Source organism: Ipomoea triloba, chromosome 2 (genome assembly GCF_003576645.1).
Source record: "Ipomoea triloba cultivar NCNSP0323 chromosome 2, ASM357664v1".
Lineage (NCBI taxonomy): Eukaryota > Viridiplantae > Streptophyta > Magnoliopsida > Solanales > Convolvulaceae > Ipomoea > Ipomoea triloba.
The window spans coordinates 7861918-7887146 of NC_044917.1; the positions used below are offsets into that span (position 1 = coordinate 7861918).

The 25229-nt window shown below is 35.7% G+C and overlaps 2 protein-coding genes across 2 annotated transcripts; both read left to right on the forward strand.

Moving 5' to 3' along the window:
- The first annotated feature begins 13924 nt into the window (after positions 1–13924).
- On the forward strand, positions 13925–17479 carry LOC116008734. The gene is made up of 7 exons (XM_031248705.1): positions 13925–14292; positions 14591–14731; positions 14830–15195; positions 15562–15807; positions 16458–16550; positions 16729–16929; positions 17091–17479. The coding sequence occupies exons 1-7, from the start codon at positions 13975–13977 to the stop codon at positions 17304–17306; spliced, it is 1581 nt and encodes a 526-aa protein (XP_031104565.1). The 5' UTR covers positions 13925–13974; the 3' UTR covers positions 17307–17479.
- Positions 17480–19800: 2321 nt separating this feature from the next.
- On the forward strand, positions 19801–23722 carry LOC116008718. Its single transcript, XM_031248704.1, has 7 exons — positions 19801–20147; positions 20631–20771; positions 20870–21235; positions 21732–21977; positions 22663–22755; positions 22986–23186; positions 23350–23722. The coding sequence occupies exons 1-7, from the start codon at positions 19827–19829 to the stop codon at positions 23563–23565; spliced, it is 1584 nt and encodes a 527-aa protein (XP_031104564.1). The 5' UTR covers positions 19801–19826; the 3' UTR covers positions 23566–23722.
- The last annotated feature ends 1507 nt before the right edge of the window (positions 23723–25229 follow it).

The following is a 25229-nucleotide window of genomic DNA, read 5'->3' on the forward strand; positions in this document are numbered from 1 at the left end:
AATATTATATTCCTGAAGGGTCAGGTCCTATTTCTATATAAAGGACCGACCCTCCCTTTAATGGCATCCTGGATCCTGGATCCTCAATCTGAAGGACTCACTGAGCTCCTTCCTTCTCCCTTCCATCTTCTTCTCTCTTCTTCTCCAAGAAGGAAGCCATGGCTTCCTTTCCCCTTCTCCCTGCAATCATCCATACACCGATCCATACACTACATCATACACAATCAAACACACGTGGTGTAAATCCGTACCCCCGTTTACATTTACGCCATCATTGGCGCCGTCTGTGGGGAATGCGACGAAATGCCGTGTTCCTCTAATCAACAAGATGACATTCACCATCCTCAAGCACCATCAACAACAACAAAAACGAATTACGAACCAAACGCCAGCGACCGTGGCCGAAAACTTTTTCCAATGCATGCGCTCGACACGGGGAAAGATTGTCCTCTCCAGCTCCAGTCCAGGCGAGAATGAAAAAGAAGAAGAAGTGTACTAACACCGGCCACCGGCCTCCGCCGACACTGCCATCAACCGTCGGACATCGCGGTTAGCTATCGGTCAAAGAAGAAGGAAAACGAAGGGAAATTACAGCATACCGCAACCCTTCACCACCGTTCGCAATCTCGACCTCCTGCTTATGATAGATCGGAGAACGAGAAGACGAGCAGCAACGACGAGCCATGGTTCTCCGGTCCGACAACAGCATAAGCGAACGCCATCTTAGCCACCACATCCGCCTCCACCTTCGCAACCACCGCGGCCACTACGCACCAGCCACCACCGCGACGCCACTGCCACTGCCGACCGCTGCCTCAAACTGCGACCTCCAGCGGCAGGTTTGCGCTCTTTCCTCTGACGCCACCATACTCCGCCACCGTCGCAACCTTGTCTACCCGGTCGGCGAACAACGAAGGAGAATGATTTGATGCTCCATACTCCAGTATCATTCTACTTCTTGTTCTTTGTTATTATTATAATATTATATAATAATGAAAAGAGCATAGCTTTGGAATTGGGTAGAAACAAAATGAATCACGTGAAGAAGGAAATAAAGAAATGAAAAGGTGGCTACAATTAAAAGATGGAACAATTTGGTGTTCTGGCTTTCTAGGATTTTTGAGTTGGTACATCAATTATAGATCACAGCTGGAAGTGATCTCTCACTCCCTCGTCGGAGCAAAACACCGACCGCCGCACCGCCATCACCAGTTCCAGCTCCAAGCCGCCATCTTCTCCGGTCACCGTCACCTGGCGCGGTTATCGCCGAGTGAACCATCACAATTTTCTCGTCGAATTCACCATGCAACAGCTTGGTCGCAGTTTCGGAAGGAACATCGACGCGTGACTATCACCTTGCGGTTGTAGATGTCCTCGTCGACCATGATTGGTGAGCAAATCAGCGCTTCCCACTGCCCAGCCGGAACCGCCGCTGGAACATCGCCACCGTTATCACCCGTCCACTGCCCATCATCGCTAACATCGCCACCGTTATCACCCGTCCACTGCCCATCATCGCTGCCGTCGAAGTCCTCCAGCCACCATCCTCTTCGGCCCGCACTCCAAACCACCCTAATCTATAACCCCTTTTCTTTATTATTGTTTTGTCTTGTATGACTTTGAAATGGGGAAATATGAGTAAGAAATGGAGGGTTGTCGGGCAGAGGGTAAAGAAAAAGTAAAAGTGGGAAGAAAGACAAAGGGAAAAAGACAAACAAAAAGAAAGAGGGGAGTAGTTGTTGGCAGGAAATGAGGGAAAAAGAAAGAAAAGACAAAAAGTGGGCTCTTTTATATATTATATTGTATATGTACATCTGCATAAGATATTATCTGTAAAATAGAGTCTACATGAGAGGGTAGACGCAGCTGGCTAGGATGAACGAAGTCATGACTTTCATAGCTCCACATATCAAGACATGGCACGAAGAAAAAATACAGAACTTCGCCGTCATAACAGCAACGTCGACACCGGAGACGTCCGGTCGTCACCGTTGCTCATCATGCTATGGCCAACCACCACCGGAGCTCCATCATCGCCATCACCAATGAACTCCGACACCACCGGAGCTCCATCATCGCCATCACCAATGAACTCCGACCAAAGCCGCCGTCGCACCTCGCCACTGCCGGATCTCTACGCTGCCACCACTCCTTGCCACCGGCCCCGGCGACCCAGTTGGCGGCAATCACAACATCTCCACCGTTTTCATCTATCTTTTCCCATCAACGATCAACAGCCCCACCATCACCTCCGTCGTACGCCATCAGGAGCGTCGGCCGAAGTCCAGACCACTGCACCACCACCATTTCATTACTACTTTTCTTTATCTCTTTAGATAAAAACAAAAAATGTATGTATGGGGAAGACAAATGTATGGGGAAAACAAATAAAAAAAAATTTATATTTTATGGGGTAGCACGGCTGCTACCCCATGTGCAGTTCATAAATTGGGGGCTTTGTTCCCCACATTTGGTGGTTGTGCATGGGAAGAAAGAAAAACAAAGAAAGAGGAGGTGGTAGAAAAAGACAAACATATTGAGGGGAAAAGAAATCAGGAGAAGAAAAGAAAGTGGGAAGAAAAAGACAAAAATTATGGTGGGAGAATGAAATGAGGAAAAGAAAAGGAGGAAAAGAGGGGAATGATGTCTGATGGGTATGGAGAGAAAACAAAATTTCATCCCATTACCCTATAAAATATTCCATCTAAATTACTCTCTAAATTACCTCATAAAGTATTCATTCCCACTAGCTTTTTATGGAATATTAAATATTATGGGGTCCTTGAAGATGGAGATTAGTGAAGACTGAACACTCCAACGGAGATTATTGAAGACTTGGAGATTCCAACAAAGNAGAAAAACAAAGAAAGAGGTGGTGGTAGAAAAAGACAAAAATAAATTGTTATGGGAGAATGAAATCGGGAAAAGAAAAGGAAAAAATGTATATATAGTGGGAGACAAGTACCACTTTAATATTATTATATGCATTGTTGTTTAAAACTTTTCAATATATTTCCCGCACTCCAACAAAAATTATTGAAGATTGAAGACTCCATCTAAGGTGGAGATTATTGAAGACTTGAGATTCCAACAATCAGAATTGTTGAAGACGACTCCAAGTTGAAGATTGTAGTCCCTTATTAGAAATGATAGATTTTTGTATCCTAATTTCTTTGTAAGGAGACTCCTGTAAAAAAAATATATATATATATATATATATATATATATATATATAAAATATAAAAAACTCTCCGTCCCTTCCATTTGGGGTTTGGCCGACCTGCACGGATTTTGTTCGGTTGAGTGTGCCCATGCCTCGTCATGGCACTTGGAAAAAAAATATATGTATATATTCTCCGGCTCTTCCGTTTGGGGTTTGATCAACCTGCACGGATTTGTCCGGTTGATTGTGCCCATGCCTCGTCACCTGCACGGATTTGTCCGGTTGATTGTGCCCATGCCTCGTCATGGGCACGGATTTGTCCGGTTGATTGTGCCCATGCCTCGTCATGGCACTTGAAAAAGGACCATTGTGGTCGCAAAAGGGCCATTGTGGTCGCAAAAGGACTATTGTGGTCGCAAAAATATATATAATAATAAATAAAATCCCGCGCTCCCGCGATGAGACCAAAATGGTCGCCCAAATACCGGCTTGGTGAAAAAGATGCCCTTGGCACAAAGAAAAAAGGACCATTGTAGTCGCAAAAGGACCATTGTGGTCGCAAAAAAAATAATTATAAAAATCCCGCTCCTCAGCAATGAGACCCCTGTGATCGTCAAAGCACCAGCTCGGTAAAAAAGATGCCTTTGGCACAAAAAATCTTGCGCAATATAGTGGCTTTGGGTGCCTGCACAGCCCCAAAGTGGTGCATTAAGTCGTTAGGTATCCCTCGGAGTGAGGGTTCATTTTTAGTTATAGAAGTGGAGTTAGGAACTAACTTAGGATTTGCATATCAGGATAGGCATGCATTACACGCATATTTGCATTTTTTATCTCAACTTTTTGCAGGAAGATGTCTACTCCATACCCTGAAAAGCTCACTGGACGATGGACATGAAGAATCACTGGAGATTCAACCTGGAAAGGCTGATCAAGCTGCATAAACAACCAAGACAAACCCTTAATAGTCTTAAATGATTACGCCTTTTTGGTTGTACTCTTTTTCCCTTAGCTAGGTTTTTTCCCATAGGGTTTTTCTTAGTCTAAGGTTTTTAACGAGGCAACCAGCGTAAATCACGCCCCTCATGCTCAACTCAGACTTGAGGGGTTCATCACAGACTATTAAGGCATTCAGACCGGGGAGACTTGGCTTATAACAAGTTGGTCGCCCGGAGCACATTTTACTTCTCGAACCTGACGACTCTCGCAGATTCAAGAAGTGGGGGACTTGTGATGGGTAAATACCCCCAGGGACTACTGTAGAAATATAATGTGTATAGTCCGTGTAATATTGTACCCCTAAAAGTCGGGTGTCCCTTAGAAATTGTTAAGGGTCAAATGTAATATTATATTCCTGAAGGGTCAGGTCCTATTTCTATATAAAGGACCGACCCTCCCTTTAATGGCATCCTGGATCCTGGATCCTCAATCTGAAGGACTCACTGAGCTCCTTCCTTCTCCCTTCCATCTTCTTCTCTCTTCTTCTCCAAGAAGGAAGCCATGGCTTCCTTTCCCCTTCTCCCTGCAATCATCCATACACCGATCCATACACTACATCATACACAATCAAACACACGTGGTGTAAATCCGTACCCCCGTTTACATTTACGCCATCATCTAATATGGTCCAGTAACACCAAGTTGGTTCATTATATGAAAAATTATAGACTTGAATCTCAGTGGAGTCGATATTGTAATAGGTTGAGAAAGTAGTTATCACTACAAGAAAAATGCACATACACAACATTAAAAAGACAACGGTTTTTGACAAAAGTGTTATCTTTTGTGTAAAAGACAACACTTTTGGACAAAACCGTTGTCTTTGACGCAACACTTTTATCAAAGACAACGGGTTTTACTGAACCGTTGTTTTTAGTGTGTTGTCTTTGTGCATTTTGTCAAAATACAACACCGCAAAGGCAATGATTTTTAAAAACCGTTGTCTATGTGCATTTAAAAAAAAAAGGCAACAGTTTTATGTAACCGTTGTCGTTTGTGTGTTGTCTTTAAGCACATTTGNGGTTTGATCAACCTGCACGGATTTGTCCGGTTGATTGTGCCCATGCCTCGTCATGGCACTTGAAAAAGGACCATTGTGGTCGCAAAAGGGCCATTGTGGTCGCAAAAGGACTATTGTGGTCGCAAAAATATATATAATAATAAATAAAATCCCGCGCTCCCGCGATGAGACCAAAATGGTCGCCCAAATACCGGCTTGGTGAAAAAGATGCCCTTGGCACAAAGAAAAAAGGACCATTGTAGTCGCAAAAGGACCATTGTGGTCGCAAAAAAAATAATTATAAAAATCCCGCTCCTCAGCAATGAGACCCCTGTGATCGTCAAAGCACCAGCTCGGTAAAAAAGATGCCTTTGGCACAAAAAATCTTGCGCAATATAGTGGCTTTGGGTGCCTGCACAGCCCCAAAGTGGTGCATTAAGTCGTTAGGTATCCCTCGGAGTGAGGGTTCATTTTTAGTTATAGAAGTGGAGTTAGGAACTAACTTAGGATTTGCATATCAGGATAGGCATGCATTACACGCATATTTGCATTTTTTATCTCAACTTTTTGCAGGAAGATGTCTACTCCATACCCTGAAAAGCTCACTGGACGATGGACATGAAGAATCACTGGAGATTCAACCTGGAAAGGCTGATCAAGCTGCATAAACAACCAAGACAAACCCTTAATAGTCTTAAATGATTACGCCTTTTTGGTTGTACTCTTTTTCCCTTAGCTAGGTTTTTTCCCATAGGGTTTTTCTTAGTCTAAGGTTTTTAACGAGGCAACCAGCGTAAATCACGCCCCTCATGCTCAACTCAGACTTGAGGGGTTCATCACAGACTATTAAGGCATTCAGACCGGGGAGACTTGGCTTATAACAAGTTGGTCGCCCGGAGCACATTTTACTTCTCGAACCTGACGACTCTCGCAGATTCAAGAAGTGGGGGACTTGTGATGGGTAAATACCCCCAGGGACTACTGTAGAAATATAATGTGTATAGTCCGTGTAATATTGTACCCCTAAAAGTCGGGTGTCCCTTAGAAATTGTTAAGGGTCAAATGTAATATTATATTCCTGAAGGGTCAGGTCCTATTTCTATATAAAGGACCGACCCTCCCTTTAATGGCATCCTGGATCCTGGATCCTCAATCTGAAGGACTCACTGAGCTCCTTCCTTCTCCCTTCCATCTTCTTCTCTCTTCTTCTCCAAGAAGGAAGCCATGGCTTCCTTTCCCCTTCTCCCTGCAATCATCCATACACCGATCCATACACTACATCATACACAATCAAACACACGTGGTGTAAATCCGTACCCCCGTTTACATTTACGCCATCATCTAATATGGTCCAGTAACACCAAGTTGGTTCATTATATGAAAAATTATAGACTTGAATCTCAGTGGAGTCGATATTGTAATAGGTTGAGAAAGTAGTTATCACTACAAGAAAAATGCACATACACAACATTAAAAAGACAACGGTTTTTGACAAAAGTGTTATCTTTTGTGTAAAAGACAACACTTTTGGACAAAACCGTTGTCTTTGACGCAACACTTTTATCAAAGACAACGGGTTTTACTGAACCGTTGTTTTTAGTGTGTTGTCTTTGTGCATTTTGTCAAAATACAACACCGCAAAGGCAATGATTTTTAAAAACCGTTGTCTATGTGCATTTAAAAAAAAAAGGCAACAGTTTTATGTAACCGTTGTCGTTTGTGTGTTGTCTTTAAGCACATTTGAATAGACAACACTTCAAAGACAACGGTTTATTTTACCGTTGTCTTTGTGAACCCGTTATTATTATTATTATTATTATTATTTAGACAACGGTTTTATTTAACCGTTGTAGTTGGTGTGTTGTCTTTAAATGCACTTGAATACACAACATACAAAGGCAACGGTATTTTAAAACTGTTGTCTTTGCGCGTTTATTTTTTTTAAGACAACAGTTTTATTTAGCCGTTATTGTTGGTGTGTTGTTATTAAACGCATTTTAATACACAACACTTCAAAGACAACAATTTTTTAAAACCGTTGTCTATGTGCATTCGGTTTTTTAATTAAAACCATTGTCATTGATGTGTTGTCTTTAAGTGCACTTGAATACACAACACTACAAAGACAACGATTTTTAAAAATCATTGTCTTTGCGCGTTTATTTTTTTTAAAGACAACAATTTTATTTAACCGTTGTCGTTTGTGTGTTGTGTTTAAGCACACTTTAATAGACAACACTTCAAAGACAACAGTTTATTAAAATAGTTGTCTTTGCATGTGCACCCGTTTTTTTATTTAGACAACGGTTTTATTTAACCAACGAATTGTATTAGCGGGTTTGACTAATGGATAATATATAGTGTTTTGTAAAAAAATATTTGATAAAATTAGCTGTTTAGGTTAGCGATTAACATGTAAAATGACCTAAAATGGTATACATAATAATAATAATAATAATAATAATAATAATAATAATAATAATAATAATAATAATAATAATAATAATAATAATAATAATAACATGAATAGGTTGAATAATAATAATAATAAACAACGTCGTGTAATAGGTTAACCCACTATATTTTTTATGTTTATTTTTTTTTTGAAAAATTCAGAATTAAATACCGAAATACCTTTGTATTTAATGACATTCAAGTTGTTTTTATTGATAGATGACCAAATTAAAAATGATCATGTCACAATAATAATATAATACTAGGACCAAAAGTGAATGTTCTTATAAAAAAGAATTAAAGTTAACTGTCACATATAAATCTAAGACAAAAAATATAATTAACTTTAATAATTTATATAAAATCAAAATTAAAATTACGAAAAGGATAGAAGGAAGCAGCATTGCTTCCTTCTATATTCCCACTTTTCCCACCGTGCCACATCGGTGGAAAAAGTGGGAATAGAGCCTTGAGTAGGAGCCTCAAAGCTCTAATATTTCCCAATCTCATTGAGGGTTCGACCCTCAACACCAACGTTTTTTTAAACTAAGTTTATTAATTAATTAACTAGAGGTGTTTTGAGACAAATTATTTTTTCTCAAAATGTCATATGCAAATGTTGCTAAATGTAGCGTTCGTAAAAATTTATCAAATAATTAATTTGGCATTTTAACGATACTAGTTTAAACAACGGTTTTTAATCGTAGTCATTCAAGAAAAGACAACGGTTAAAAATTGTTGTCGTTGCGTGGGACTTACAACAACACCGGTTTTAACAACACATTCAATAGACAACGGTTTTTAACCGTTGTCTTTTCAAGAAAAGACAACGGTTAAAACCCATTGTCTTTGCACGAGACTTACAACAACACCGGTTTCAACAACACTCAATAGACAACGGTTTTTAATCGTTATCTTTTCTAGAAAAGACAACGGTTAAAAACCGTTGTCTATGTGCGTGACTTTCAACAACACCGGCTTCAACAACACTCAATAGACAACGGTTAAAAAACCGTTGTCTTTTGCGCGGGACTTACAACAACACCGTCTTCAACAACAGAAATTTTACCTTATAGACAACGGTTAAAAACCGTTGTCTATGAGCATTTTTCTTGTAGTGTATATGGACAACATTGTAATAGAGTCAACAATATTAAAAAAAAAAAAAAAGGAAGCAAAAAAACTTAAAACTACAAATGAAAAAGTTAGGCTTGGGACAGTGATGAGTAATTTAAGTTAGGATAAGCTTTATTTAGAGCCAATCAAGTTGTACTTCTCACATGGGAGGTTGTGAGTTCGAGTCTTAGTGGAGACAATACTAACAGTCTCACGGGTCTCAATCCGTGAGATGTGTCGATCTTTGATTAATGAAGTTAAAGATCTAACCCATTAATCAAATACCCGAACCGTCTCACAAATTGTTACCCGTGAGACGGTCTTACACAAGTGTTACTCAATTGCATTACCCAAAAATCTTGTTTCAAATTATATTGTCTTTAATATGGGTAGTTGAATACGTACAAACCAAACCTTCCCCGTATTATTTATTTCGTTTTGCGTGTTAAACATCATGTGCATACTTCATTTTTTTAAAAAAAAATATATATCTCTTATATATATACACACACAAATATATATGCAAAATTTTTTGTTCAATATTAAAATATTGATAATAAAAATATATAAATTTTTTAAATTCATATTATATTTCGTAAATTTTTTAATGTGATAAATTTTAACTATTATATTTGAAATATAAAGAAAAAAAGTGAGAATTTATATTTTTGTTTAATAATAATGTAAAATTTTTCATATAATATATTAAAAAATAAAAATAGAATAACAAAATCTATAATATTAAACCAACACCCACATATATTGGTATATATACACAAATGTTATTATCTTTACATGAATTTGCTAAGTGATAACCCATTACTGCAGGGGCATTTGGTTATTACGACGAAAAGGAATTACAATTTCATAGAAAATGAATAATGTCTTAATAAAGTGAAAATTTAAATTTTAGTGTTTAATTCGCAGGAATACAATTATTGAGAATTTTAATTCCAATGCTTAGTATACATAAGAATTGAAATAGAAGAACATAAAGTGCAAAATGCTCCTCCTCCTCCTTATTATTATTATTATTATTATTATTATTATTATTATTATTATTATTATTATTATTATTATTATTATTATTATTATTATTAATGCCCATACACCATTGGCTGTTGTATAGAAAGAATGAAAATTTTGCTGTTGAAAATTTGGACAATTATATTATACCTATGCATAATACAAATTTTGCTATTGAAAACACACATACCAAATTTAAATTTTGCTTTGGAAAATTTTAATTATGTAACACGTGAATAAAATAGATGAGAGTTTTTAGAAAACAGATTGAGGGTGACCTACTGATTGACAGAAGAACACGCGCTATGATCGAGATGGATCAGAGATGTCATACATCAATTTTTGGTTAAAAAAAGAGAGGGTAATTTTGTCTTAATGTTATTATTATTATTTTTTTTTTTCCTAAAAACCACAAAATTGAAATACCAAAGAGGCCATGGGATTCTAATTGCATAAAAATAAGAAAATTGTAATTCCGTGGAATTGTAAATCTTTCCAACAAAACGAAGAAATTTGTTTGAATTCGAAAATATGTGAGAATTAGATGGTAATAGAATTGTAATTCTCTCGACTAGATTCCCTGTCAAGGGACTATCATATTCTCATTTTTGTTAAGCATCGGAAAAAAAATCACACGTATATTATAGTGATGTATGGAAGCATAATGGGATTCATTGCCCAAATTAATAACACATTACATTTTTATATCTATTTTATTTTAATAATAAAAGAGGATTTTGAAAATTCAGTTTGATTGATTTATAAATGAGTGGTTAAAAGATTTTTAAAAGTTATTTAGAATTAAAATTTAGATTTTTATAAATCAATACTTTTCTCATAATTTTTTTTAACTTAAATATATTTTTATCATTTTTTATCAATAAAATTAAAGTATAACAGATATATCATTAAAAAATTATAATTGAGTTCTTTTTAAATGACAACGATATTTGTTATTAACATACAATTACATTAAGTTACTACTGTATGTTAATAAAATCATTTGTTATTGTAGGTTCATCAATATTCCTCCATATATGATCAACAAGAAAAAAAAAATACATGTTCACCATTAATATTATTTTTGTAATCATAGTATAATATTCAATTATTCATAATAAATTAATTTAATTATAATAAATTAATGATAATATATCCAAGCATCACTAGGGGATTACACTAGTTTAATAATAAGTTGGAATAAGGATCAGATAGGTCATCACTTAATTGCATACCAAACTGCAATTAGGTCATCAAACTAAAAAAAATACAATTCAATCCATGAACAATACAAACTCATAAAATTCAACAGAGATTGACATGTTTACTTGAAAGTATGTTGATGTGACGCTTACCAATTTTAAAAATAATTTTAAATATTTTTTTAGAAAAAAAAAAAACGACCAAAGACGGTTGTTATCTAAACAAACAATATTTTTTTTGAGTTCTATTGACTCGGTTACAATGTAGTATTTCTCAACCTACTGAAACACAAAAGGTCAACAAATGTCTCCACTAAGGCTCAAACCCACTCCCTTTTACATGGAAGTGTAGACCAGGTGCCGCTTGACCACAAGGTCTTTGGCATCTAAACAAACAATATAATATAATGTTATCGTAATTTCACATTATTTTCTGAGATAATTCTATGTTCCTATGTGTAATAGTACGTAATATCAAATTTTGGGCACTAAACGTCACCTTACGGTTAGTTTTATAATTAGATGTACAAAACCATATATATATATATATATATATATATATATATATAGAGGATAACTGTACTACTTCGTATAATGCATTCTTGCTAAGTAAGTAATCAAAACCATGAACTACGTACAATGACATTTATGCATTCATGTCTAATGCTAACTTGCCAATATAGTTTTAATCCAACTAACAACACAAGACTTTTAACATGAGGTTTGAATTAAAAAAAAGTGGTACAATTATAGATAAAATATTTAGATTGTACGTCTAAGTATTTAATTTTGTTATTTAAGTAATCGTTATTTTAAAAAGATTCCAACATCCAATAAAAATATATTTCCCAAATTAAACCTAATGAATTTGGTTAGAGTTTTAATTAGCGTACATATTACTTAATTAAGATGTACTCCATACTATATACTAAGACAACTTAGATCATCTATTTCAACAAAACGTGTTAGAGTAGTGTTAGACTAAGTGACCAACTTAAGGAAAACAATTCTTTAATATACGGAAAGCCCGTAATTGCTATTTAAATGTGTTATGGGTGATGCATATTTTATGACCCTATTAAGCAACAATTATTGTGTGGATCATGATCTAAAATGACATTGTTGAATTTTATGAGTTAGAATAATATATACATTATGTGTTAAAATAATGTACATTTTGTATTAAAATAATAAAACTTTTTGGGTAAGATAATGTACATTAGGTGTTAGAATAATGTACATTATAAGTTAAGATAATAGAACTTCTAGGGTAAGGTAATATACATTATGTATTAGAATAATGTATATTATAAGTTATAAAAATGTATATTGAATTAGACCGTGATCCACACAGTTGTGTGGACCGTTTATTGCTAACAAACAATGAACTATTAAATTAGTTTAGATTACTCGTAATTAACATGTTCAAACTAAAAAGATTAATAAACAACTTTTATAGAGAGTCAATCTTAAAACTTTGTAAGAGCATCCTCATCAATGGGGTTATTTCACGGTATAAGAGAAGTTTTTGTAAGTGTGATTAGGAAATAGAAAATGGGAGGGGAGGAAAAATAATAATAAACAAATCTGATTTCAAAAAAAAAAAATGAGGTTGTCAGGCGCGCCCCCTGGGCGGCTGCTGTGCGCGAAACGCGCACAGCAGCAGAGCATTAAAAAAAAAGGCTTTTACTGTAGCATTATGCGTTATTTGCAGAAGGAACCCTCACCCTCTCTCTCTTCTCCTCTCTGCCTACATGGCTAAATGTTCTGACATTCTTCTCCCAAAAACCACTGATAAGGGTGGCCTAAACTACGGTAATAGTTAGCTCCCACACCTTTTTTTTTTCTTTTAAACAATGAATCATTAAATTAGTTTAGATTACTCGTAATTAACATGTTCAAACTAAAAAGATTAATAAATAACTTTTATAGAGAGTCAATCTTAAAACTTTGTAAACTATGGTAATAGTCAGCTCCCACAAATATTGGATTCTAACCAAAGTGTGAAGAAAAATATGTAAATGGCAACCAATTTAATGATAATAACCGCCAGATCGTATGCATATATAGGCTCCGTTAAATTGTTATTCCGTATATCTTACATTATAAATTCTGGTCACAAAAAATATTATCATCTATAATTACATTATGTACTTGTAGCTAATAAATTACTTTGTATGTATTTATTACAATTAATGCAGTATGTATTTGTAATTAACATAATATGTATCTTTATTTTATTTATATGTACATAATCGGTTAACTGAAAATACATATTCCATAATAGGTTAATTGTTGTAAATAATATAAATGTCATTTTGAATTAGGATTCACAATACAATGTGAACTCTAATCCATAGTATAATTTGCTTTATTTTGTTAGCTTAAAACATGTAATAACAAGTATTTTGTGAGCCTAGTCCACCAAGAATCACAAAGAGCTAAGATAGTTTAGATTGTTTATTGGGGCAACTAAAAAAGTTGGTCAAACAATTGATTTAATAATCATAAAAATCTAAGTTAGACTCTATTTGAGAACAGTCTATTAGTCTTTTTAGTTTGAGTCGATCAGCTATAAGCAACTTAGACTAGTTTACTTATTTGTGATTCTTTGCTAGCTAGGACAATAAGGCAAGATTCACCTAAAGTGTATATTTAGATGGCCGCGATAGACTTTCTTGTAAATTAACATTAAAATTGTTTATAATTAACCAATTCAAATTAAAAAAGTCAATAAGCCAGCTGCTCGACTTACTTAACAAGTATTGTCGTTATTTAAAAGAAAAAAAAAAGAAAAAAAAAAGAGCTCCATGTAAATAATTATAGTTAAGTATATTTTTAGAAAAATGGTGACTGATAAACAAATATTGTACTAGTCCGTACCAAAATACTTGAAAAGTGAAAACTTCGACGAAAGAAACTAAACGCAGAGGCGAGAGCGCGGGGAACTGGTTAACCGGCTATAAAACGCACTTCGTCTCGCCTCCTCCTCGTCGTATCTCTCTTCTCCGCCAGCCATGGCAGTTCTCTTAAGGCCCCGTTTCCTGATCACAATCCTCGCCATTTCTTTGTTCCTCGCACCGCACGGCCGTGCCTCGAAGCTGCCGTTTCGCCCCACTGATATTGCTCCGCTGCTGTTGCCGCAGCTCTCATTGCCTATCATCAACTCTCTGGACAATGCAGAGAACCTCTTGCCCTCCTTTGTGGGCGCTGCGTCGACCTCAAACCGCAGAACTGTGGAGTGGAGAGGGTCCTGCTTTCGCAGGAACTCTGCTTGGTTGGAGCTCAACAACAATAGTAAGAGTGCATTTGGTGGAGGCACTCTTCATATCAAGGTATCAATTGTTGGAGATAACATTCAATTTCTTTCAATTTTCCTATTTTGATCAGGATTTTCTCTAATAATGTTTGTGGAAATTTTAGTGTTTCAAATCAATTTGGAGTTTACTATATTTGTTTCCATTTTGACTTTTGAGTGTATTTTTTAGAGTGTTTATTGCAATTTTTTCAATGAACTGTTAATCAGATTCATCTTTGAGCTCAGTGTTGCTGTCTAATCATTAAATTTGAGTACTTGTTGCAAACTTTTTCAATGTGTTCATGTCATTTTTCAATACATGTTCTGTTGAACAGGTAAGCAAAGCACGGAGCTGGACATGTTTGGATATTTATGTGTTTGCCACCCCATATCGTGTGACATGGAATTACTTTATGTTATCTGGTGATCATAAAGTTAATATTGATGAATGGGCTTCAGAAGCTGAGTTAGAATACGTGAGTAAATTCTATAACCTTTATGAAATCATAGGGTGATAATGTTTCTAACCATCACTTTTTTGTTAGACTTATCACTTATAGACTTTCCATGACAGGTACAAAATACAGGGGTTTCAATTTTTCTCATGCCATCCAAAATGCTAGTAACCCTTAATGCACTATATGAAGTCTTTCCTTTATTCACAAACACTGGATGGGGTGAGAAAGCGAATATTAATTTCCTCAAGAGACACATGAAGGCTTCGTTTGAGGAGCGTTCTAAGCCTTGGGTTGCACGTATTTCCACTGATGATATACACTCTGGAGATTTTCTGGCAATATCAAAAATTAGAGGCCGCTGGGGTGGCTTTGAGACTTTGGAGAAGTGGGTAACAGGTTCTTTTGCTGGTCATACTGCCGTTTGTTTGAGGGACCCCCAAGGAGAGCTATGGGTGGCGGAATCTGGACATGATAATAGCAAGGTAGTGATTTAATTGTATTGAGATGCACTTGTTCTCAGTATTCTAGTAGTTTCACTGTTCAATCATATCACATCTATGTTAGAATCTTTCTAAGGGCGGGGCCTGGTTAAAGTGTAGTAAGTCTCTGCTAACTCTCACTTTTAAGTAATAAATGTAATTTTTATAGTAACTAGTATGTACAGTAGCATAAATGGAAGCTTTAGGACTTTAAAACAAATATAGTTAAGTGTAATTTTGTGTTCCAAGTGGAGGAAACAAGCACTCTGGAGAGGAACTTTTCTTAAGCAATATCAATATGATGTGAAATATATAAGTTCACTATTTATCATTTTCAATGCTACATTGTCAATGCATTTTCATTTCCAGGGAGAAGAATATATTGCTCTCATACCTTGGCATGAATGGTGGGAGTATGCGTTGAGAAAAGATGACTCCGATCCACATATTGCATTGCTTCCTCTGCGTGCAGACCTCCGGGCCAAGTTCAATGAGACTGCTGCCTGGGAATACGCTACAAGCATGGATGGAGAACCTTTTGGTTATCATAACTTAATATTTAGCTGGATTGACACAATAGATCAAAATTACCCTAAACCCTTGGATGCTCATCTGGTAATGAATTGTCACTCTAGTCTTTCTGATTCAAAGAAAATTTGCATTCTTCTTGCTTTTGAAGTTTAATTTTCATTTATTCTCTTCTCACTGCATCTTTGCTCTTGTTCTTTGATTCCTGCAATCATTACCACAATGCTAGAACTTTATGTCCTCGAATGTTTTGAGATAAAAACACACACACATAACACTAAAGCTTAATATGGTTGAGACTCCGTGAGTTGTATTAGGTTTCTGGATTGCAATAATATATTAATTGGACTTGGTATAGAGAGTCCTTGTACCCTTATCATGAAGAATCATTGGTGTTAAAAGCTTATTATTATCTGCTAGTTGTAAGTGCTGTTTATAAAATTTATAGTATTAAGGGTATATAGGCTTTATAATTGAGACTAAACTTATTTGGCAAAAAAGCCTCAAGGTTGTTTTATGGAGCATGAGTGCCAAGAAATAGAATTTCAGAAAAACATATAATGTTCTCATAGGTAACAATTTTAATAAGTTCAAATGTTACATTTTCTCAAAGTTTCCTATGGTGCAGGAGCTGGAGCGGTTCATGTTTGTACTTCTAGAGTTTGCGGCTTTCATAAAAAAATTCAGTGCCATTTCCTCTTTTTGATTTTGATATTTTGGTGCTTCGTGATGCACAGATGGCTTGTGCCATGACAATTTGGAGTCATGTACAGCCTGCATATGCTGCTAACCTGTGGAATGAAGCTTTAAACAAGCGGCTTGGAACTAAGGTTGTTTTCAAGCTAAATAACCTTTTCACAATGTTTTTTACCTGCATCACCCTAGGCATGTGTTTGTTTGTCCAGACTGATTGAATCTAGAAAAAAGTGGCTTTTACCTATCATATAGCCTGTGAGAAAAACCATGTCACCTAAAACCGACTTTAGACTTAAGTTTGTGTTTGAGCAGGGCCTTGATCTCCCTGAAATTCTTGTGGAAGTTGAACGCCGTGGGTCATCTTTTGGGGAACTATTGGCAATTCCAGAGCAGGACGATTGGGTTTATTCTAATGGGAAGTCCCGATCATGTGTTGCTTTTGTTCTTCAAATTTACAAGAAAGCAGGACTGTTTGGTCGACTAGCAAGGTCTATTCAATTCACAGAGTTTACGGTGAGTTTGTCATACAGGCACTGCAATGAATCACTGCTGTTAGGCATATAACATATATATATATAGACATATATGTGTAATCTAATTATCAATTTAGACATGTTTAAATAGAGCATATTCTTCAATTTGGTAAGTCATCATGTGTATATATGAAAGTGCAGGTTAAAGACGCATACTCGTTGAAGATTTTTGAGGACGATACAAGGCGCTTACCATTGTGGTGCAGTGAGGGGGACACAGAGCAACTTCCTTTCTGTCAAATTCGAGGAAAGTACAAGATGGAATTGCCTCGTTACAATACCATAGAACCCTACGCTCATATGAATGAAAGGTGCCCCTCTGAGCCTCCAAAATATTCCCGCCCAGAACGTTGCTGATCATCAACCTTTTTCTTTGCCAGCCTTGTGAGTGTAATTTGGGCTATGCATCTTATATGCTGGTATAGGAAAAGTGCAGTGCGCAATAAGATAGTCTCTGTGATTGATGGTCGGATGTAGATTCTACATTTATGGCTAATTTATAGAATTTAAGAGAGCACATTAATAACTAATTAAGGACAAATATGTAAATGATGAGACCAATAACTAATTTTAAAAATACGTTGCACAACACACAACAACGAATTGCACAACACACTTACAAGTTACAACAAGTTGCACAACCAACATAGATGAGCATATGATTTCCAACAGGTTCAATAGATCTGTTGGTGTGCAAAGGGTCTATCAAATCAGTTGATATGTTTCATGATCCTTCAACCAACGGGACGAGAAATAAATAAAATTGAAATATGTTGAACAACTCACACCACGAGTTTCACAATCTATAATACTGGGTTACACACCACATCACAATAAGTTGCACAACCAACACATGCGAGCACATGTTCTCTAGTTGGTTCAATAGACTCGCTGAGTAGTCCTGTTGGACACATATGTCTATTGAACCCGTTGATATGTCCCGTGATCTTGCAACCAGGTGGACAGAGAACAAATAAAATCGAAGTATGTTGCACAACCCACACACATAGGTTGCACAATCCACTACAACGGATTGCACAACTCACACCACTAGGTTGCACAACCAACACAATCGAATGCACAACCATATTATCTAGAATGTGTATATATACAATGACATCTAAATATAAGCAATATTATAATAAAAATAAACAAGTGAAAAAATATTGGCTACTTTTTATGAATGAACACTCGACCGATAATGAAGAAATTGCGGCTCCAATTCGCAACAGGAATGCTCTACAAAAATAGGAAACAATTGATCGAGGACCAATTCGGTAATTTAGAAGGACCAATTGGTTACGAAATCAATAGTTGAGAATTTAATTGGTCAAAATTGATAGTCGAGAACCAATTTGATAATTACGACATAGTTGAAGGACCAAAACAATCATTAATTACGGCATAATCTAAAATATAACACCAAATAAACATGTTAATGCTACACTCCCTCATTCCAACGAAACAAATTAAACAATGAGTGTGTTTGGTTTGCACATGTGTATCAGAATCGGAATGAGAATCAAATACTCAGTAATGATAATGGGTTTTGGTAAAAGTATTTTGCATGTTTGGTAATAAAGTGGACTTGTAATAATTAACAATATAATATTGTTGTTGGTTATGTATGATCATATAATGCGAATAAAGGTTTTAAAATACAAGAACAAAAATTCGAGACAGTTTATTCTAATATAAAGACATCCAAAACACCAATATTAACAAAAAAAATAAAATTTAAAAGCACTAATCCAAACTTAAAAATCAAATTACCAAATTGGAAGGGGAATAATGGAATGAAACTCATATTTTATTAGAGAATGAGTTTCTAATTAAGAGTAATCAAATATCATAGTAGTGCTCTAAAATTCTGTCAACCAAACAATAACAAAGACTTTAATTCTTCTGATAGCTAAACCCATGAACTAAACACATTCAATATAATTTTACATTACTTTGTAGGAGTAATCTTATTACGTACGTAGGGTAACAAATAAATAACTGTACTACTTCGTATACTGCATTCTTGCTAACTAAGGAATCAAAACCATGAACTACAATGACATTTATCCATTCATGTCTTATGCTAACTTGCCAATACAGTTTTAACAACACAACACTTTTAACACGAGGTTTTTAAAAAAGGCGGTACACTTATAGATAAAATATATTGATTGTACCACATAGAAACACGCCTAATTATTTAATTGTATTAATTTAAAAACCATTATTTTTAAAAACATATTTCCCAAACCTAATGAATTTGTTTTTTGTTTTAATTACCGTACATGTAATGTACTTACACAACTTAGATCATCTCTTTCAAGTAAGTGTTAGAGTGTTGGACCAAGTAGCCAACTTACAACCATTATTAATTTAGGGTGTGTCATGTGTTTGAAAATCAGTAAAATAACTTATAGAAAATATTTTCTGAAAAATGAGTTATTTTTTAGTTTCATTTTTAATGTTTGGTGGCATAAAAAATGGTTTTTATGTGTTTGGTTCATTTTCTGGAAAATGAGTAGAATTGTATAATTAAACATTTTATTTATTTTATTTATAATATAAAATATTTATAATAATATTAAAAATAGTATTATTTATTAAAAATTTAAAAAGAAAAAACCCAACCATCCTCTGGTTTCTGGGGGGCTGCGGAAACCAAAGTATTGCGGGTTTACCCATTATAACAAGTATTGTCATTTTTTTTATTTTTAAAAAAAAAAGCTCCAAAAAATAAATATTGTACTAGTCCGTACCAAAATACGTGAATACTTTAGATGAAAGAAAATAAACGCAGAGGCGAGAGCGCGCGGCAGTGGTGGTTAACCGGCTATAAAATGCACTCCGTCGTCGTATCTCTCATCTACGCCAGCCATGGCAGCTCTCTTCAGGGTCCGTTTCCTGATCACAATCCTCGCCATTTCTTTCTTCCTCGCACCGCACGGCCGTGCCTCGAAGCTGCCATTTCGCCCCACTGATATTGCTCCGCTGCTGTTGCCGCAGCAGCTCTCATGGCCTATCATCAACTCCCCGGACAATGCAGAGGACATCTTGCCCTCCTTTGTGGGCGCTGCGACGACCTCAAAACGCAGAACTGCGGACTGGAGAGGTTCCTGCTTTCGCAGGAACTCTGCTTGGTTGGAGCTCAACAACAATAGTAAGAGTGCATTTGGTGGAGGCACTCTTCATATCAAGGTATCAATTTCTTTCAATTTTCCTATTTTGATCACAATTTTCTCTAGTAATGTTTGTGGAAATTTTGGTACTTCAAATCAATTTGGAGTTTATTATGACCTGTGTAGTAAATAATCAACTTTAGGCTAAGTGTTTGGTTAATAAGTTTTTGTAACTCTAAAATACTAAATTTCAAAAAGCTACTCAAAACCATCTTTTTAATTAGCCTTTCGAGAAAAGAAATTATACCAAACAGCTATAAGTTAACAGCTAATTTTCCAAACACTTTTCTACAATCAGTTAATATTATACCTTCATACAGGCCTATGTTTGTTTCCATTTTGAGGGGTGTTTTTCTGAGTGTTGATTGCAAGTTTTTCAATGAACTGATAATCAGATTCATCTTTGAGCTCAGTGTTGGTGTCTAATCATTAAATTTGAGTATTTGTAGCAGAAATTTTCAATCTGTTCATATCATTTTTCAATACATGTTCTGTTGAACAGGTAAGCAAAGCACGGAGCTGGACATGTTTGGATATTTATGTCTTTGCCACCCCATATCGTGTGACCTGGAATTACTTCATGTTATCTCGTGATCATAAAGTTAAGATTGATGAATGGGCTTCAGAAGCTGAGTTAGAATACGTGAGTAAATTCTATAACTTTTATGAAATCATAGGATGATAATGTTTGTAACCATCACTTTTTTATTAGACTTATCACTTATAGACTTTCCATGACAGGTAAAAAATACAGGGGTTTCAATTTTTCTCATGCCATCAAAAATGCTAGTAACCCTTAATGCACTATTTGAAGTCTTTCCTTTATTCACAAACACTGGATGGGGTGAGAAAGCGAATATTAAGTTTCTCAAGAGACATATGAAGGCTACGTTTGAGGAGCGTTCTCAGCCTTGGGTAGCACGTATTTCCACTGATGATATACACTCTGGAGATTTTCTGGCAATATCAAAAATTAGAGGCAATTGGGGTGGCTTTGAGACTTTCAAGAAGTGGGTAACGGGTTCTTTTGCTAGTCATACTGCTGTTTGTTTGAGGGACCCCCAAGGAGAGCTATGGGTGGCGGAATCTGGACATGTTAATGGCAAGGTAGTGATTTAAATGCACTTGTTCTCAGTATTCTAGTAGTTTCACTGTTCAATCATATTGCATCTATGTTAGAATCTGGCTAAGGGCGGGGACTGGTTAAAGTGTAGTAAATCTCTGCTAACTCTCACTTTTAAGTAATAATTGTGCTTTTTATAGTAACTAGTATATAGAGTAGCATAGATGGAACTTGGAAGGTTTAGGACTTCAAAAAAAAATATAGTTAAAGAGTATTTTGTGTTTCAAGTGAAATTGATTTCAGTAATTTTGTATTAGATGTTCTTTGGAGGAAAAAAGCACACTGGAGAGGAACATTTCTTAAGCAATATCAATATGCTGTGAAGTATAAGATATATAAGTTCACTATTCATCATTTTCAATCATGATCTCAAATGCTACATTGTCAATTCTGTATTACTGTCATGGTTGATAGCAATTAATGCATGACTCAGGCACAACCTGGTTTTCACCTGTAAATATTTGTACTTTTCATTTCCAGGGAGAAGATGTTATTGCTCTCATACCTTGGCGTGATTGGTGGGAGTTTGAGTTGAGAAAAGATGACTCCGATCCACATATTGCATTGCTTCCTCTGCGTGCAGACCTCCGGGCCATGTTCAATGAGACTGCTGCCTGGGAATATGCTACAAGCATGGATGGAGAACGTTATGGTTATCATAACTTAATATTTAGCTGGATAGACACAATAGATCAAAATTACCCTAAACCCTTGGATGCTAATCTGGTAATGAATCTTCACTCTAGTATTTCTGATTCAAAGAAAATTTGCATTCTTCTTGGTTTTGAAGTTTATTTTTCATTTACTCTCTTCTCACTGCATCTTTGCTCTTGTTCTTTGATTCCTGCAATCATTACCACAATGCTAGAACTTTATATCCTCTGCATGTTTTGAGATAAAAACACAAACACATAACACTAAAGCTTAATATAGTTGAGACTCACTGAGTTGTATTAGGTTTCTGGATTGCAATAATATATTAATTGGACTTGGTATAGAGAGTCCTTGTACCCTTCTTATGAAGAATCATTGGGGTTAAAAGCTTATTATTACCTGCTAGCTGTAAGTGCTGTTTATGAAAATTTAGGTGTATTATCAAATGCTCACAAAATTTATAGTATAGGGATATATAGGCTTTATAATTCAGACTAAACTTATTTGGCAAAAAAAGCCTCAAGGTTGTTTTATGGAGCATGAGTGCCAACAAATAGAAAAGCATATAATGTTCTCATAGGTAACAATTTTAAGAAGTTCATATGTTCAATTACATGTACATTTTCTCAAAGTTTCCTATGGTGCAGGCGTTGGAGCGGTTAATGTTTGTACTTCTTAGAGCTTGTTGCTTTCATAAAAAATTCAGTGCAATTTCCTCTTTTTGATGTTGATATTTTGGTGCTTTCGTGATACACAGATTGCTTGTGCCATGACAATTTGGAATCATGTACGGCCTGCATATGCTGCTAACCTGTGGAATGAAGCTTTAAACAAGCGGCTTGGAACTAAGGTTGTTTTTGTGCTAAATAACTTTATACAATGTTTTTTACCTGCATCTCCCTAGGCAAGTGTTTGTTTGTCCAGGCTAATTGGTTCTAGAAAAAAAAAAGTGGCTTTTACCTAAAATATAGCCTTTTTTAATTTTTTTGGAAAAACCTATAATATAGCCTTAAAACCTTTTTATATGTGCTAAACCATGTCACATAAACCGACTTTAGACCCAAGTTTGTGTTTGAGCAGGGCCTTGATCTCCCTAAAATTCTTGTGGAAGTTGAACGCCGTGGGTCATCTTTTGCGGAACTATTGACAATTCCAGAGCAGGATGATTGGGTTTACTCTGATGGGAAGTCCACATCATGTGCTGCTTTTGTTCTTCAAATGTACAAGGAAGCAGGACTGTTTGGTCGACTAGCAAGGTCTATTCAAGTCACAGAGTTTACGGTGAGTTTGTTATACAGGCACTGCAATGAATCAGTCCTGTTGGGCATATAACATATATATAGAATAAATGTGTAATCTAATTATCAATTTAGACATTTAGTTAAAATAGAACACATTCTTCAATTTGGTATCAGAGTCATCATATCTATATATGAAAATGCAGATTAAAGACGCATACTCGTTGAAGATTTTTGAGGACGATACAAGGCGCTTACCATTGTGGTGCAGTGAGGGGGACACAGAGCAACTCCCTTTCTGTCAAATTCGAGGAAAGTACAAGATGGAATTGCCCCATTACAATACCATAGAACCCTACGCTCATATGAATGAAAGGTGCCCCTCTACGCCTCCAAAATATTCCCGCCCAGAACGTTGCTGATCATCAACCTTTTTCTTTGCCAGCCTTGTGAGTGTAATTGGGCTATGCTTCTTGTATGTTGGTATAGGAGAAATGCAGTGCGCAATAAGATTGTCTTTGTGATTGATGGTCGGATGTATAGTAGATCCCACATTTATGGCTAATTTCTGGAATTTAATAGTGTGCACAACGTTAATAACTAACTTAGGCCAAATAAGTAAATGATGAGTTTAATAACTAATCCTAAAAATATATTGTACAACTCAAAACAACAGATTGTAAAATACACAACAACGGGTTGTACACCAGACCTACAACGTGTTACACAACCAACACGACTGGATGGAGAACAAATAAAATCGAAGTATGTTGCATAACCCACACACATAGGTTGCACAATCCACAACAACGGATTGCACAACTTTCACTACTAAGTTGCACAACCATATTATTTAGAATGCGTATATAATAGGCAATATTATAATTAAAAATAAAAAACAAGCGAAAAAAATACTGACCACTTTTTATGGACAAACACTCGACGGATGATGAAGAAATTGCGGCTCCAATTCATAACAGATATGCTCCACAAAAATAGGAAACAATTGACCGAGGACCAATTTGGTAATTAGGAAGGACCAAATTTGTTACGAAATCAATAGTTGAGGATTTAATTGGTCAAAATTAATAGTTGGAGACCAATTTAGTAATTACGGCATAGTCGAAGGACCAAAATAGTCATTAATTACGGCATAATTATTGAACATATACTATGAATATGCTAGAGTGTATTAAAAAAATACAATATAAAATTTAACAAGAACGTTGATAAATTAATTAGCAAGATTATATACATAGCATTCAAAGTTGAGCATCAAAGATTACAAATAAGGAATCTTGAAAATAATATTCTTGCAGTAAAAAAAAAAACAAATTTAGGTTAATTAATCTTATTTTGATTATTTATAAAAAAAAAATGTTAAGAACAAGTTGTAATTAGGTTTTAGTGATACCAAATCTTGTTAAGAATTTTTAGTCCCCAAAATTTTATTTTTATCTAGACTTTAAGTAAATCCTAAAGGAACTTTAAGGACAAAGTTACCATACCAGTAAGCAATGTTGCAAAAATCCCGCCTAGGCGCCTATTAATCCCTGCCTAGGCGATAGGCGCCGATCGGCCGCCTAGAGTATAAACTTAAATGGTGGTCTAGGAGGCTAGCCGGCTAGGCGATCGCCTAAGCTCCGCCTAGGCTGCTTAGGCACTGACCGCCTAGGGTTTCTAGGCGCCGACTAGACCTCCTAGGCACCTACTAGTCGACTGATTAACTATTGTTCTTTGTTTTAATGGGTTATATCACTCAAAACAACATCGTTTTGAGCGAAATAACACTAAATTGTACGAACTCTAGATATTTTTGAGTTAATATTTAATAATTTAGTATTAACTATTAAAGTATTATACACTTTATAATTATTAGTCTTTAAAAAGTAAGAATACCTAAACCAATTTTTGAAAAGTAAAAAATATAATAAAAAAATACACCGGCACCTAGGCGCCGATTGATCCCCGCCTAGGCGCTAGGCACTCCCCGAGTACCTGAGGAGCACCTAGCGATTTTTTCGCCCATGCCGGTAAGTAAGATAAATCAGAAAGTAACTAAGTTCGAACAGTAACCTTACGTAGT

Coding starts and splice junctions, on each gene's coding strand:
- LOC116008734 (XM_031248705.1), top strand. CDS start 13,975: ATGGCAGTTCTCTTAAGGCCCCGTTTCCTGATCACAATCCTCGCCATT. Junction 15,196..15,561: donor CTGGACATGATAATAGCAAG/GTAGTGATTTAA, acceptor TTTCATTTCCAG/GGAGAAGAATATATTGCTCT. Junction 15,808..16,457: donor AACCCTTGGATGCTCATCTG/GTAATGAATTGT, acceptor CGTGATGCACAG/ATGGCTTGTGCCATGACAAT.
- LOC116008718 (XM_031248704.1), top strand. CDS start 19,827: ATGGCAGCTCTCTTCAGGGTCCGTTTCCTGATCACAATCCTCGCCATT. Junction 20,772..20,869: donor CAGAAGCTGAGTTAGAATAC/GTGAGTAAATTC, acceptor TTTCCATGACAG/GTAAAAAATACAGGGGTTTC. Junction 22,756..22,985: donor ACAAGCGGCTTGGAACTAAG/GTTGTTTTTGTG, acceptor GTGTTTGAGCAG/GGCCTTGATCTCCCTAAAAT.